The following is a 17,133-nucleotide window of genomic DNA, read 5'->3' as shown; positions in this document are numbered from 1 at the left end:
AATTTTGGCACGCTCTGCTTCAGTAGCCTGGGTTCAAATCCTGGGTGCGACCTACACCACAGCCTTCAGCATGGCCATGCTGTAGAGGCATCCCACATACAAAATGGAGGAAGACTGGCATAGATGTTAGCTCAGGGTGAATCTTCCTCAGCAAAAAAATAAAAATAAATAGAGTATGGGCTTCTTTTTGAGTTGAGGAAAATGTTCTATAATTGATTGTGGTGATGGCTGCACAACTGTGAACATGTGAAAACTACTGTATTGTACTCCTTAAATGGGTGAATTGTATGGTATGTGAATTACATCTCAATAAAGCTGTTACCAAAAATAAAAAAAAAAAGAAACTCACAGCTGGAGGACAGCTTCCTTCTACTCAGCCTGTGCTCTCTGTGAGTCACAGATACCCTCAACCACCCGGTCTAAGTAGAGAGGTGGCCAAAACTGGGCGGTTGGGACAAGCCACAGGACTGTCCTCTGGACTGAGCAGCCGTGAGCGTCATGCTGGAATTCGCGTGTCTAAGTTGCCCTTTGTCTGGACAACTTGGCTCCTTTCTGCCTGAGTCAGTCCGGGATAGGTTCTCCTTGTCCTGACAGCACACTGAGCCCTTATTCCCCGGCATGTGTTATGCTCTTGCGAAGAAAACCGACAAATTTTGAATCTCCTCACACAGAACTATACATCAAAAGGGCCACGCAAAGGCAGGATATGGTATGTGTTATGTTACGTTTGTCTTACCACCTACTATAAACAGAGGCTGTTTAATTTCTTGGCTTTTAACTCATTTTTTTTAAAAAAATCACAAAACATTTATTCCTTGAATTCTTCGTGTCCTTTCCCAGCGCTCCGTTGCGTGGAGGACCTTCAGGTGGGGCTGCTCGTTTGAGGATGTCACTGCGTTTCAAAGGGTTGGCAGGGGTTCTTGAAATCGGATAACGAACGTAGCGGTGCTATGTGAATGGAAAACACTGCAATTATTTTTATTTGATTTTATTTTATAAAAATTTCAACTTTACAGTAAGGATTGAATCCCATAATCGTCTGGTTAATTTTGCCATTTCCTGTGAGGCAAGGCACAGGGTGGGTCGAATGTTCAAGAATTCTGGGAAATCAGGCCCTGTGACCAGAGGCTCTGAGGCGGGATGAAACTCAGCCTCCTGGTAGAAAAAGGAAGGGTATTCATACATGCTCACAGGCTCTGAGGATACAGAAATAGCACCCCTTTATGAAGACAGCAGGCACAGACGGTCCCACATTTGGAAGCTGGGGAGAAATCGGGGAAGTGATCTTGAGGTCGGTGAGAGCCAAAAGCTTCAGCAAGGAAGGGGCTTGAAGGGGCGGCTGCACAGCCTGCTGTGACGCTGTCTGAGCGCTGTTAGGGAAGGACGCACTGGAACTCTACCACCTGATTTAGAGGAACTTCTATCCACAGGACGATGCTGAGTGAGAAAGGCGAGATGAGAGAGGTTCCCCCAAATTCATATGATCTCTCGGAGGGTCCTCAGCAGGACTGAGCCCCTGCTGCCCACAGCGATACCTTGCTTTTAATGCACTCGACTGTTTTCCCTCCTGTCCTACTTTCCCACTTGTTCAGAGCTGCCTGGATCCCTGGCCAAATAAACTACTTGCACCCCAATCTTCGTCTCAGAGTCGGCTACCAGGGGAATGCAAACTAAGATGGACAGACCTTAGGCAGCAGCCAAGATGGACTGAAGGTCATAGACAGACTTCATATACCCTAAGACTCCCAGAGAGCTCTAAAGAATGAAGGAGGAGTCCCTCTAGCTCGGTAACTACGACTGAATATCCAGTAAATCTAACTATATATAATGACTGAATTTCCAGTAAATCTGGGGGGATGTCATGAATTGACCTAAGTCAATTTGGCCATTCAGCAATTGTGACGTTCTTCTGGTAAATGGCAGTAGCTTCTGGAAGTCAGAAGTCAGCGGGGGCTATAGCTCTCTGCCACCATCACTACAACCTCTTTAGCAGATGGTGATATACAATGAAAGCCAGCCTTGGACCAAGTCTACCAGATGTGTGAATATTTATTAATAGCACCAAAGAATCGTATTTCCTGTTCTTAGGTTGTGGGGGAAGACCCTCTCTCTGTGCTCAGGCCTCTACCCAGTACTTTGCATCAAAGTTTCACTCCCAAGATAGACGCAATGAGAGAGCAGAACGAATTAACCCTATGGTCCATCAGGTGATGTGGAGGACCAATGGAGTTTTTAGACCTCGTGCTCTGCTCCAAAGTGTGTACACTGCTGGACTTGATGGATATTTATATCTTGTAGGTCTGAGGATGGGGCCTCAACGCCATTTCCAGCCAACCACATCTCTCAAGTACTTACTCATTTCACCATTGAAAGCTGATTTTTTTTTTTTTGAGGAAGACTAGCCCTGAGCTAACATCTGCTGCCAAGCCTCCTCTTTTTGCTGAGGAAGACTGGCCCTGAGCTAACATCCATGCCCATCTTCCTCTACTTTATATGTGGGACGCCTACCACAGCATGGCTTTTGCCAAGTGGTGCCATGTCCACACCCGGGATCCGAACTGGCGAAACCCGGGCCACTGAACTGGCACGTGCGCACTTAACTGCTGCGCCACCGGGGGGCCCATGAAAGATGATTTTTAATATTCCTTGTGCTGCTCAACAAACCCTCAGGGGTAGATTTTGAAAACATTTAAAGTGCTTATACAGCCACCTTTGAAACTTGGATTCCCTGTTTAGGGTATTTCAAATGCTAACTGCTCCTGGGGTGGAGAATAAAGTTAATCTACGCACACCAATCCCTCTGTTTACATGAAGTATTTGAAAGACCACATACACCATAACAGTTAACATTTATTGAGCATTTACTATGTGATGGGCACTTAGAAGGAACTTATCTTTAACCTTCCAACACTCCAGTGAGCTGAGTTCTATGAACACTGCCATTTTACAGATGAGGAAACTGAGACAGAGGGATGCTAACTCCTTTGCCCAAGTCCCACAGTTCCTAAGTTGCAAAGCAGGGGTTCAGACTCAGGCAGTCTGGCTCCAGAGAGCTCAGATCTTTAACCACTGCACTACACGGCCTCTGATGGGGGCCCGTGCCAGCGTTAATTTAGAGAAATACAAAAATGTGACATTCATATTGTTACAAACTTTGAGGATCTGCCAGAAAGATGACTGCGTCACAAATAGTGAGCAGTTAGTAGCCGTCAGTCTTTGCACTGGGCAAGTCTTTTGCACTGGGCACTAGGAAGCCATGCATACATCACTCAGAGCGAGTGGGAACAGCTCTAGTGCGACGTGAAGACCTTGCCTCAAAGCTGGCTGGCGCAGACTCTCTTCCCCCAGAATTTGGAATGAGGACCAAGATTCCAGCTTCAATCTGACTGTCTCTTAAAAAAAAAGCGTTCCTGTGGAAGTTTCGTCCCATTTCATTGACTGGAAAGATGAGAAAGTGGTTGTGCAGAGCAAGAGCAGCAAATACCACTCCGAAAAGACTCCACGGGTTTCAGGTACTGAGATCCAACAGCATCTATGACCTCAACCTTCACACACACACAATTCCTCTTTTTGACTTAAGTTACTGCATCCGTCCATTTAATGGATGCATCTATTAAAAAGTTTTCGAGCCAAACAATGACATGACTACTTTAGGAAGATTCATCGGCAGCAGTTTATGAGCTACATAGCAAGAGGAAAGGGACCAAAGGCAGAGAAAGGAGCTTATAATAACAATCCAGGCAAGAGAAAATGATGACGCAGAAAGACAACGGAAATGGAAAAGGGGGATGAAAGACGGGATGGGGAACATAAACGGTCTAGTTCCTTCTCCAAGTTCCATTATATCCTTGCGCTGGTCAGGTAGTTTGCTAAGGACAGGATTTCTCTTTCCCATAAGGGACTGATGTACTCCCTATACTTTTGTGGTTTTTTTTTTTTTTGAGGAAGATTAGCCCTGAGCTAACTACTGCCAATCCTCCTCTTTTTGCTGAGGAAGACAGGCCCTGAGCTAACAGCCATGCCCATCTTCCTCCACCTTATACGTGAGACGCCTGCCACAGCATGGCTTTTGCCAAGTGGTGCCATGTCTGCACTTGGGATCCGAACCTGCGAATCCCGGGATGCTGAGAAGCGGAACGCGTGAACTTAACTGCTGTGTCACTGGGCCAGCCCCCTTTTTTGTGTTTATAAATAATTCTTGAAGGATTTAAGACTTTTTCCCAACAATTTATTATGAAAAGTTTTCAACATAGCAGTTTAAAGGATGTTATGTGGAGACCTATGCTCCCATGTGCCGAGCTCTTGATCATCTCACTGGTGTTTTACTTGATTTATCACATATCTAGCCATGCCCATCCCTCCATCCATCCATTAATCCATCTGATTGTTGGTGCCATTCAAAGTAAACTGCAGACAACAGTCCACATCCTCGTAAATAATTTGTGGGAATATCATTAACTAGAGTTCAATATTTGCTTAGTATTTTCTTTTAATGTAAAAGTTAAATACAATAAAATGTACAAATCTTAAATGTATGTTTGCTGAGTTGTGGCATACACCTGTATAACCCAAACCCTTATCAAGATACAGAATGCCACCATCATTCCAGAACATTCCCTCATGGCCCTTCCCAGCCCATCCCTGCCCCTACTCCAGGCAAAGTCTACTGATGGTTTTCCACCCCACATAGTTTGGGGAAGGGCTGTGTTCAGTTCTCCTTGAGGCTACTGCAGTAGCATTTCAAGCGGCAGTCCTCAGGGTCAGTGAGAGGAATAAAATGTGGCCCATCCGCATTCCTTCCCACTCAGGAATGAGCACATGTTCTGTCCTTTCAGTGCTGGTGACAAATGAGCACTACATTCACCTGGCCCCAGACCTCTGCGAAGATGATAATTTAAAAAGTCTTCCAGTCAAGATTTCAAAAAAAAAAAAAAAAAAAAAAAGCCACACAGCCGTTAGTAAAAGTAATACTCAAATCTAAATTTAAAAAATAGTAATTGCTTAACAAAAACTAGACTGGTTAGCAAAACTGTAGTGTTTCTTTTTAAAGAAGGCCAAAAAGCTTACTGTGTGTATTTCCACGTGATTATACACTTCATATCCTTCAATTGCTAAAGGCAGACAATGCAACAGAAGGATTAAGAAGAAAAAAGAACCTGCGCCTGAACCACAAAACAGGCTGAGATGTTTGTGTTTTTAAAGACACAAAACCACCACTCCAACAAATTCCTTTCCTCTTGAGTATATAAACGGCATTTGAAACAGGCATTTTGCATTGCCCACGGCTGGCCTGTTTGTCCACACACTCAAGTGTAAACACTTGCACACATCCCTGGTTATACGGGAATGCACGGCCCCCATCCTAATCTTCTTTTAAGGGCAGTATATACACTGGCTGTGTGTGTTGGGGAGGTTGTTGGGAGGGCATCTGTGGAAGGCCATGGTCACTAGAGACCTTGACCCTCCTGTGGGGCGAAGCAGGGGTCCTGCCCCAGGGTCAGCTTCATAGATGCCCGAGAGCCCCAGTGGGCAGCAGCATGGCTGAGGAGACTCTCCTGGTTGAGTAACTTTGACCACCATCACAGGAGGAGCTCAGAAAACAGGCTGTAGTGGAGGCTCCTGCTGCCCCTGCTGCCCCTTCCAGGACAGTAGGTGACACGAGGGCACAGAAGTGCCCCCTACCCCCTCGCCCCTGCCTTACTCTTACCCTACCCCCATCCACACCTGGAAACAGGCAAAATCAGAAACAAGACAGCTGAGGCCACCAAAGGGTCAAGAGCCGTTAAATATGGAAAACAGGACTAGAGTCTGCTCATCTATAGGGTCATAAGGACTACTTGGGAATTTAATACAAATATCAAAGAACTGCAACATGTGAAAGAATGTGGTAGCAGTGAGGACTTAAGTTCCAGTGATGTCTCAGAGCTGGCTTTGTGCCATACAGTGGGGGCAGGCAGAGGAGGGGGACGCCTTCTCTCGTCCTGACGGAAAGGAGAGGGCTGCCAGGAGGAAAGGTTAAAGAAATGGACTTTCTCCCAAGAAACACAAGCGACAGGTCTCAATCTAGTGTCGAAAATAATCCATAACTAATCTATAGATGAAAATTTGGGTGAGTTTATTCTGAGCTAAAACGTGAGGACCATGGCCCAGGGCCTTTCTTCCCGAAGGAAGAAAGGGCACCAAAGAAGTGAGGTATACAGAGTGGTTATATACCCCCAAACAGGTTGTTTCACATATGATTGAAATGTCCCTCCCACAATAGTCACAAGACTGCTCTGTCGGCACAGCGCTTGATGGACAGAGCAGGTAGGTCTGCTGTCTTGGTGGACACAGCAGGGTGGCATGGCAGGTCTGTTGTTTGGGTGGTCAAAGGTGAGCGCAGCAGTCAGTTCCTAGCCTAAGGAAGGATGCTTATCCTTAAGGAAATGCCAATGTGGGGGGAAATTGCACCTTTATCTTAAGGCGATTTGTTCTTGCCATGGTAAATGTTTAAAGCAGATATACAATGCATGCTCGATGGCCACGTCAGGCCCTTTTGGAAAAACAAAGTCAGGCCGAATTGGGTTTACACCAAATGGCTTCCTCATATACTTCAATATATCCTACTGCTTGCCATTTCTATTTGTCACTAGTGTTAAACAAAACGAAATCCTCTCCTCAAACCCCAACTCACTCAGTGCTAGCTTGCTTATCTTCTCTGGAAGGAAAAAACAACCCCTTTTCTCTTTCATGGCTTAACTGCGCACAGATCTCTTCCAGTGACAAAACAGTAGAATTCTCATTTTATGTACCCCTATAAAAGCAGAGGCAGTAATACTTAATTCTAGGGATTTTAAAAACCCTTTTCCTTTAGTCACCCTTACAGGGCTCACACCTTATTTCATTTTTCTTCACAGCATTTTATCACCACCTGAAATTTTAAATATTTGTTTATTGATTTCCCACTACCAACCAACCACCCAACCACCCACACGCGCGCACACACACACACGCACGCACGCGCCCGCGCACAAGAAAGCTCCAAGAGAGCAGAGCTTTGACCTGCTCACATCTCCTAGGACACTGCCTGGCACCCGGGACACGCTTAAAAACATTTCCTGAAGGAATGAAAGTAATCACTCCATGTGCTTTATCAACCACACCAGATACAGCACTGCTTGTAAATTGTGCTTTAATTTCTGCAATCAGATATGACGCAGTGAGATACAAGTATAAACTTTCATTGTACATCCAGAAAATAAAAAGCACATTTATACAGACTTAGCCCAACAGCTTATTCCCTTTAAAAAAAAGTTTTGAATGTAATTAAAGGTAATTTATCTTCAGTGTAAAAACTTGGAGGTATAAACAAACTCAAGATATTATATACAGTAAATTAATGTACATTTCCAAACTTGCACAGTGCAGCATTTTAAACAAAGTAAATGGTCTCATTTCAGCTTTTCCTGTTAAGCATAATCCACGTCTCAATCTTGAATATAAATGTCACAATATATAAACCCACTGAGAACTCTGTACACAAATACAAGTTTATAGAAATCTGATTTCAAATATAAATACATAAATTGCCATGACCTTACATGTTACAACAGCTTACTTATTTTTCTATTGTAATTAAAAAAAAATCATAGAAAAATATTTCAATGCACATTCAACTGCTATGACAAAGGCCATGACCTTGTGCCTTTAAACCATACTTTGTGGAGTGTAAAGCATCACACCGGGCATTTTTGGAATGAAAATTACTAAGATCCTAAGACTGAAGAGGCTACTGTATAAATATTCACGTTATAATACGGTAACAAAAATAGTCAGCTCCATAGTGTATTGGGGAGGCAACGGGGTGGAGAAGTGAGTGGAGGTTAGTGCTAGTTTAAGAAGGCCCACAGAATGTGCGTGAAGGTAGCTAGTGAACTAGTGTACTCCGAAGTTCCCTACCGCAAGCCTAACACTCACCTCACTGCTGAGACTCTTGAGGCAATTGAGACCGGACACGGGCTGGCCCAGTGCAGGATCCTGGCCCCCCCGCAGCCCCTGTCATCTTGACAGACCAACCCAGCTCCTGTGTGACATGGAGCGCGGAGAAGAGCAAAGCAATTTCTTGTACGTACAAAAGATGATTCAGTGCAAACTGAGAAACTTCTTTGTTAACAGTTTCAAAATTTCTTCTTGCCCTTGAGCAACTGAAAGTTTTTCTAAACATGTTATATGCAAATTGGGATCTATACGGAGAAGAAAGGGAGATATAAAAGGCAAACATTCCATAGGAAACATTCTAACGTGAGATTTTTTTTCCCTTCCTTTTGCGAGATTTAACAAGGTTCCACTAAGAATGAAAAAACTGGTCCTTACAAAGTGTACTTTCCCGCATTTAAAAATAGATATCATCTAGACAGCAGATCCAAGAAGGTCACCAGGCATAGTCAAGTTTCTTCTATGGCTTTTTAAATCGCTGAGGTACTATGTGATAACTGTCACTTCTGACATTTACGCTTAACTGCTTCCCTACGAAGCCACGTTCAAAAGCGACGCTACTCATTAGTCTGGAGGGTAAGAGAGAATTCGAGGCAACCATGTGAGGGGCTGCTGCAGAGGACTGGTCACAAATGCCCCGAAGCCTCGGCACGCTGTTAGAAAAAGGCACAGCAATTGCTTTCACACACTGCGAGCCTCCGAGAGAACAGAAGCTGGTCTGGGCAAACCAGAGATTCCCCCAGTTCAACCAACAGGTTTAGTAGCAGGATCCTGGGACTATGTGCACCAAGATGGGGAGCAGAGGGATGGCGGCCAGGGGTAAGGAGCGGGCCAGAGAAAGACCTGGAGCTGTCAGCACGCGCCAAAGGGCGGTGGGGTTGGCTAACGCATCCACTCCGAAAAGTGACACAGTCTACGCAGGAGGGAGGATGGTCTGAAACGGCAGGATGGGTGACCTGGGTGGAGTTTCCCCAGCCTTTTATGGGGAAGAGGACGTAGAAAGGAAAAATTCTATGGTTTGTTTAAATGAATTCCACACATCTTAATACCTCTATTTGAATCTTTCAATTCACCATGCACACGTCACATAAAGCACAACTCGCTCCAAACTCAGATGGGTTAGAGAGACACTACTCCCCATGATTGGATAAATTATCTTGGCACAGAAAAGCTCTGAAGAAAGTATCGAGTCCAAGAACATCTTACCAAAGCCCTTTCTAGTAGTAAACAGGCGACTGCGGGTTCTGTATGATACGCACGCATCAGACAACGGCCACCATTCGATTATGGGTCAAGTAGTAGTTACTTTCAATTAATAATACTAGAGATATGATTTTAATTGCATAGTCTTTCAGGACCACAAAAAAAAATGAGAACCAGCTCTTTTCCCAAAGGCCCAGCCTCGCTCAGTGGAGCACTGGAGGCGGGCCCTCCCTCCCAGCAGTGCGCTTCAGCCGACACACCAATCCAGACACCAGATGCGTTTGACTACCGTCCCAGGCTTCAGCACTCCTCTTTCACAACCACTGAACAGACGAGTCACAAATCCCCTAGATCCACAGACTCATCTTCGCGTTTGGCCAAATCTTCTTCATCTCCCAGAGCTTTCCAGCCGCTGGTGGGCAAGACCGGCTTGGAGGAATGTCGCTGAAGCAGAGCGAAAGGGAACAGAGAGGACAGCCGGGCAGAGGCCCGCAGCAGGGAGGAGGCCTCCGCCTGGAGGGCCACCTGGCCGAGGTGTCTCTCGTCGATTTTCTCTTGTAAACTCTGTACTTCCTCCATCATTTCCAAGAGTTTGCTCATGGTGGCCACTCTGCCACCGCCCAGGATTTGGGCTTCTGGAATCCAACGCAGGTAGCGCTGGGCCCAGACTTTGATCTCCGGCCCCTCGATGTGAGGCAACAGCAGGCCGTGGTAGTCAGTGGGCTTGCTATGCCAGCTGTCATAGAACTCTCGAAAGTTGTCTTGCAGCTCATCAGAAGAATTAATTAGTTTGCTAATTCTCTTGCCCAGAAGGTTTTTAATTAAGTGATCTGTTTCTTCCCTGAAAAATCCTCTTTTGGGAGATGATTTAGACTGGGTGAGTGGCAAGGAAAGCTGTCGTTGATGCTTTGAGAGAAAACACAAATAAAAATCTCTGGTTAAACTGAGAGCACAATTACAGTCGTTCCCATCAAAAAAGGGGCACAATCCAGCCTTAACAACAGTCATGCAACATCAGAATTGCCATGTGAACGCAAATTCATTAAAATGCTGTAACATACAGAGAGGAAGGGGCATTTGTGCTTATTCCATGATGCAAACGTGAGATGCACATGGTAATAATAAACGAATGGGTGAAACCAGGTGCAATGAGCTGTGCAGAAAGGCAAGTTGTGACGTTCAATTCCCTTCTCCTCTGTCACAGGGGCACCAAAGGGCACTACATACTTTTCAAGAACAAGCTTAACTTAAGACAGGTTGATAATCTAGGGGAGTTTGCGGTGAGGCTTATTCATTCTTTGAAGGGAGCAAAATGTTTCTTCTTTGAGAGCTTGAGAGTGCTAGCTTCTATAACACTCTCCACACCCGTGAGGAAGCAGGGCCGACTACCTGAAGGTCCCATCCCTTTAATGAAATAACTTTATAGCTCGTCAGGCATCCAGCAGGAGTTGAAGTCTAAGTCACAAAGATTCTTCTGGACAAAGAGACAGGTGGGAGCAAAAGGAATTTGAAGAACTGGCTAAGCTGACCAGATGTTCTTGACTGACAAGCTGCAGGGAGGAGAAAAACGTGAGCGCATTTCCATTTCTTTCCTCCTCAGTAATTCTACCTGCAGCCAGAGCAAGCTGTTGCACCTTGGCGTGTACTGTGAAAGGCTTGTGAAGATGAGGTAAGTGGTCAGAAGGTTACTAAGAATCCCCAGTGCCCAAAGGAGAAGGTAAAAATGTGAGGAGAAGCTGTTTCTCCCCAACTCTTTTGCTCCTCAGATGACCATTCAAAGTAAGAACAGATAAAAATTTTATTTTCAGGCTAGCCTTATAACTCTCTAACATCTTTCTGCTAGTGGTTCTTCCTTGTAAAAAAAAAAGAAAGGAAAGGATTCTTTATTATAAAAGAAATACTTTCTTATAATGGAATATAGAGTTACAATAAAAATATAAAGAAGAAAGCAAAACCATCCACAATACCACAACTTAGAGATGACCAGGATTTTGACTTTCCACCTGGGGATGGGAAAGCCAAAGGCCAGGAGTCAGAGGCCTCTCTTCTCTCTGGTGATCCAGGGGAGGAAGGTGTGGCAGAGGACCAGGGAATGCAGGTGGAAGCTGAGTCACTGAGTGTTTCCTGCCTGCAGCTTCTGTGCTCAGTGCTCTCCATACATCAAAGTCACCATTTTACAAAGGAGGAAACTAAGGCACACAGGTTAAGTGATGTGGCAAAGGCACGAGCTACCAAGTGCAGAGGTGGCTTCATACACAGACAGCCTGGCTCCAGAGCCTGGGCTCCTAACAGAACTCTAGTGTCGTGGAAGGCCCTTCTCTCAATCTCCTAAGTGAAGGGAGCATTCAAGACGGGCCAGGTGGGAGCAGTGCCCCGTGCCAGAGCCTGGTCAAGGCCTGGGGCTGAGGTTGAGACCACACATCTGATGAGATGAGATGGGGCACGTTCAGGGTGCTATGGCCACAGATGAGACCACACGCCTGAGCAGGCTCGTGGCCTCCCACGGTAATTCACAGAGCGGCCAGCCACAGCTTCTTCAGTCTCTACAGACCATCTCCAATGCCATCTGTCCACATCGGGTCTTCTAACCCAAACGCTTCACAATTCCTCACTGCCCCAGCCCAACTCTGCTTTCACTAATACAATCTGAGATTCTCCAACCCTTCAGCTCAAACCTCTCCCATGGGTCAGCTCCAGGAACCTAGGCCATCTGCTCCTACCTACAGGGAGAAGGGACATTTAGAAAAACGGGTCTGGGCAAGAAATGAAACCCAGTCTTAGAAGGTGGAGCCTTGGTTTCCTCCCATGTAAAATAAGGCGTTAGGCCTTTGCCTCTCCTCCGGCCTGGGGCCGTTCTGTCCAGGCGAGATGTGTGCATGCAGCCACCAGGGGGCACAGCACACTGAAGAAAAACTGCCCTCTGGCCAAGCTGTTCCGGAGCTCAGGGCAGTTCTGGTTCAGCTGGCAGGAAAGAGGTTGAACTGGGAGAGGAAATACCCACCCAAGGCCTGAGGACCCTTGAAAGGGCAAAGCAGCAGTTCTAAGTTGTTCAGCAGCCGGCACCTTCTGCGAGCGCTAGCTTTCCTCGCCTGGGTCCCCAAGCCTCTTTAGAAAGGAGCCGCCTCCATGCCAGAACTGGCAGGCTCCCTGGAACCCCTCAAGGGCAGGCGGGATCAGAAGTACAGTGGTGAAGAAGGCAGAGACACATACTGACTTGGGATTTACCACCACTGCTCTCAACTTTGGGAGGTCTGTGTGGGAGAGATTCCAGGCCAGGAGACAGAGTTAGGAATTGCGATGTAAATCATGTATCATTTAGGGAACTTTGGAGTTTTAACAACTAGTAAAATCAAGAACAAGTATTTGAAGGGAAACCCAAATAATTCGAGATTTGCGGTTTATAGCACAGATCAGCAAACTGCAGCCCGCGGGGCAAATCTGGCTTGGTGCCTGTGTTCGTAAACACAGGAACACTGCCATGCCCACTCGCTTACGTACTGTCTGTGTCTGCTCCTGTGCCACAAGGATAGAGCAGGACTGTGTGGGCCTTGACAGAAAAAGTTACAGGTCATCTCATGGAGAAAGGTCTCGCTATTGAAGACATGAACTGCTACAGATGGAGCAAAGCCCACACAATGTTCCTCTCACTCTACTGACCATACACGCAGGCAGGGGAGACGCAGGAGCCCACGCAGCACGACTACTGGACAGCAGCACCCCAGTGACATTCAGCAAATGGCCATGCCTCAACAGGGCAAAGGCTGATGGGCTGAAAGCAAAGGACTCTCGTGGGCCCTGACAATCTGCCCGTCACAAATCTCAACTCTGCAGACTGTTTCCAGAATCCACGTGTACCTTTCATCCTTACATACATAGGGATCTCTGGGCAGACGAAGGGTGTCAGACATGTGCACATCTTACTTTGAACCGCATTCCTTTCCGCTGGCCTTTGTCCAGTTTCGGCTTTTCCACATAAAGAGGGTTTTTGAGCAACGTCTGGGCTTTTGGCTCAAACTGCACAGACCAATCCCACACGGTGAGCAGATTCAAAGGCTTGCCTTGTATATCCTGGCTTTCCCTACCCTGCCAAAACAAGCACAGGTCACGATGGCTCCCAGGGAGGGCTGAGGAAAGCAAACACAACACTGCGAGGCGGGCTCCAGAAAGGCCCCATGCTGCCCTGAGACTGAGCGTTCAGGAGCACTGCATCCTAAAGGCTGCGGCCATCACTGCTTGTTCATGAAAGGCTGGGGGTGGGGGGGGGTGGCGGTTAAGGGCGGGGAGAGAAGGTCAGGTTATTTTTCCAACAGGCCATATGTCAGCCACTGTGCTGGGCACTTTCACAACAACCTTGTGAGGCCGCTGTTATTTTTCCAATTTACATTTGAGGAAACTGAGGCTCAGAACACTGAAGTGAATTGCCTGAGGTCATGAAGCTGGTGAGTGGCAGGGCTGGGATCTGAAACCAGGGCTGTGTGACTGGAAGCCCAGGTTCTGTGTTTCCCACTTGGATTTGGTGAAATCCCTCCAGGGGGGCCAGCTAAGCCAACCCTGAGGCCGCTGAAGGCTGCTCAGAGCACTGAGATCAGGGAGGGAGTTAACCGCCGGGAGCAGGAGAGGCTCAAGAGAGGCTCAAGGGGTTTAAGATGGAAGGTGCAGGCCCAGCTCCCCTGCTCTGCCTTGTCTCCTTTCTCTTCTGAGGAACTCCAGGCATCAGGAACATGGGAGAGAAGGCTGACTGTCTTCACAAAGGACAGCTTTTAATTTTGCTTAATTCCCCAGCTCCAACACTTGCTCCCAGCTCCAATATTTACTGTGTGAGCTTGGGCAAGTTACTTATCCTCTCTGTGCCTCAGCTCCTCAGGGATAATAATAATACAGACCCCACAGGGTGCCATGAGGATTAAATATCAATACACAGAAAACACTCAGAATAGGGTCTAGTATACTGTCAGTGTTAAATAAATACCATTTTTATCGTTCATCTTATTGCATCCTACTTGTGAGACATGGCTCCTTCAATACACAGGTTCCTAAGAGGGACTCTTACCATGTTAGTATCTTTTTGATGAGGCGAATTGAAGAAGAAGGTGCTAAAAATAGGTATGTAAAGGCTATCTGACAAAACAGTCAGGTAAGTCTCCGTGAACTCAAATGCCGGGGGATGCTGGTGCACCAGCTGCCAGACACAATCTAAGAAAAGCAGGAACACAGGAACCTACGTGAAAACAAGACAGGCGTTACTGAGTGGCACCAAGAGTCCAACGTGGGCTGTCCCAAGTTCAGGGGCAGCCATCTCAACAGCCGTGGAATAAACACTTCTGAGCACGATATTCTCTGGGAAACACAGTAGACTCTATCCTGTTCCAAGAGATAAATACGCTCAATTGAAGCCACATTAATGGATTAATATCAGTACTTGGCAGTACCTAACTGTGTGAAAGACATTTCCAAGATGAAACATGTCAAATCTCATCGATCAGCATTGACAGATGAGCATTTGCAACTCATTTTGATGACAAGGAGCACTAACTCTAAACCCCAATTAAAGGAAATGTTATCTCCCCCCAAAAGAATTCCATTCTTCCTGTTAGTAGCACAGTATTACAAAAAACTGTGCTCAATTATTTGGAATTTTGTCAATAAAAAATTGTGGAGGAAAAAACCGCCAACCCATTGCCTGCCCACACGCTAACTAAAGTCAGGGCTTGGTCCTGGAGTCTGGGCTAGATGGAGAGGGCTCCCTTCTCCACCCCCTACAATGGCCCAGAAGACAAAGAGGACAGGAGGGAAGGCAGAAGCAGCAAAAATGAGTTTCTGACATTTTTTTCACAATTTTTCTTAACTGATAGCCCACTTTATTAGCCACCTAGAGGCAAGCCCTTTATTAGGAGAGAGAGGAGTTTTCTAGGGAGCTTTGTCATTTACAAAGTGCTTATCCTTCTTGAATCACCAGTGACCCCATCAGGTGGACAGGACAGGCTACGCGCAGTCTCCCCTTTACAGAGGCTGGCCAAGGTTGCACGCACAGCTCACAGAGACACATGAGCTGAGAACCCAGCTCTTGAATTGAGGTCCAGTGCTACGTCAATTATACCACAAATTAGACCACCGATTTTCCTTCAAAACTCCAATATGTCAATGTTGAGATGCTGAGAAACCTTTATATAGCAACTTTATTTCACACCTCATTCTATGCTCAATACCATTAGATGGAGTGGGAAATATCTGAACCTCACTCTGCAGGTAGGGGAACGGGCTCAGAAACCATGGGCGCCTTCTCCAAGGGCTGAGGGAACAGCAGATCAGATCTTCTCTTGGACTCTTTCTCCACTAGACGTGGTGTCCATCAGTCCTCGTTTTCTCAAGATATGCAAAAGCACACTCTTCCTCACACAGTATCAGCTCTCTGCCTATCATGTTATTTGAGTCCCATCAACCTCTCAAATCAGTTTCTCAGAAAGGCAAGGTCCATTCCAAGATTGAAAGGTGGTGATTTCCATTCAGCTCGAAAGGACACAGATGAGTACAGACCAGGCTTGCAAGAAACCTAGCGAGAGGGGCCTGGGTCTCCCAGGAACACACGGAGTCCTTACGGGCAAGAGCCACGGCTCTCTATCCCCACAGCATGCTGTGTGAAGCTGCTCTGCACCGCAGACAGACACGCTTATTATCTGGAGTAAGAAAAACCACCAGTTACGCTACTAGCCTGCGGTAGCTTTGCAGCTGATTTAATTAAAGAAAGTTCACCTGTTTTCATTTTTCCTTCCACAATCATTAACATTGCAGCCAAAGGAGTTTGTACAGCTATAGCCGGGACAACTACACAACAATGTGGGGGTTCATTTTCACTAACTGAACTATACTGCCAACTCTCCTGTGCCAGAATTCAGGGTTCAGGCCTGAAGGAACTCACACAGAAGACAGAGAAAGCTGCGTGCTCAGCTCACACACACTACTGCTAAGGCCCTGGTAATGGACATTAACTTAACTCTATGCTTTATTTTGAAAAGGTTTATGTGCAAGGACAATTTCCTTCATGTTATTATGTATTTTCTGTAGGAAACTTCTACACTGAATATTCATTTTTTTTTCAAAGACTAATAACTTAACAGAAATTACAGGAGCCTCTCCGAGTTAATTTTTATTTAAGTTTTACAAATCAATATTACTCCCATCATGAAATTGAAATGCACCCTTGGTGTACACAATTTAGAAGACTCAGTCTGAATGCATCTGTTAATACCCCTGTCCTCCGGGAAGGGTTTCAGTCCTGCCTGAGGCACTCAGCGTCATCCAGCAGTGAACTGAACAGTCTTCCTCACAAGCTCGCACAGCGTGCACTCTGTGAGCAGTAGCCCTTCTCCCCAAGGCCTCTTCTCCTCATGAATGAACCGGTCTGTGCTGAGGACACTCACCTCCTCCTTGTCACTCTGACGGAGATGGTTGCAGCGATCCAGGAAACAGTGCCCGCCCATGATCCACTCCTTTTGGACGAGGCTCTGGAAACCAACCCTGGTTCTACAGTGCGGGTCCATCATCACTTGCACCAGAGAGGAAATGAGGCAGCAGAGGTCAGAAGCGTTCTCCTCTAGGAGGGTGCAGCAGCAGTGCAAGGGGAAGGAGGGTACAAAGTGTTAAAAACTGCAAGGACTGCTTGTGCTTGCCCAGTTAATACTGAGTTCCCAACACCAAGGTCTGCCTGCTACTGACAGCCAAGCTCCAATTCCCTAAAGGCCAGGGCCATTCGATGGGGAGAAAACCTCCCATTTTCAGGTTGAGGGACAAACTGCCTCTAGCCTGTCTGGTACAGGTCCCAGCATACACTGGCAGTAAATATGGATTTGCTTACTGAATAAATAAATGCAGCACGGCAAAGCCACGGTCAGCATGTGGGTGCCCAGATGTGCCACACAATGAGGGCAGATCATACACATAATGGTGACCTGCTGGGCT

General features: G+C 46.4%; 1 protein-coding gene across 1 annotated transcript in view; it reads right to left on the bottom strand.

Annotated features, from left to right (window-relative positions):
- Nucleotides 1-7,154: 7,154 nt before the first annotated feature.
- Nucleotides 7,155-17,133, bottom strand: part of MTMR12 (myotubularin related protein 12) — a 70,155-nt gene continuing 60,176 nt past the window's right edge. Inside the window, exons 13-16 of the mRNA XM_070587085.1 lie at nt 16,596-16,768; nt 14,228-14,395; nt 13,099-13,260; nt 7,155-10,083 (exon numbers count right to left, since the gene is read on the bottom strand). Coding sequence (XP_070443186.1) covers nt 9,514-10,083; nt 13,099-13,260; nt 14,228-14,395; nt 16,596-16,768 — 1,073 coding nt within the window. The 3' untranslated portion in view covers nt 7,155-9,513. The remainder of the gene's footprint in view (nt 10,084-13,098; nt 13,261-14,227; nt 14,396-16,595; nt 16,769-17,133) is intronic.

This window comes from Equus przewalskii, chromosome 20 (genome assembly GCF_037783145.1).
Source record: "Equus przewalskii isolate Varuska chromosome 20, EquPr2, whole genome shotgun sequence".
NCBI classification, from domain to species: Eukaryota; Metazoa; Chordata; class Mammalia; order Perissodactyla; family Equidae; genus Equus; species Equus przewalskii.
This window is presented reverse-complemented; position numbering and strand designations above follow the sequence as displayed.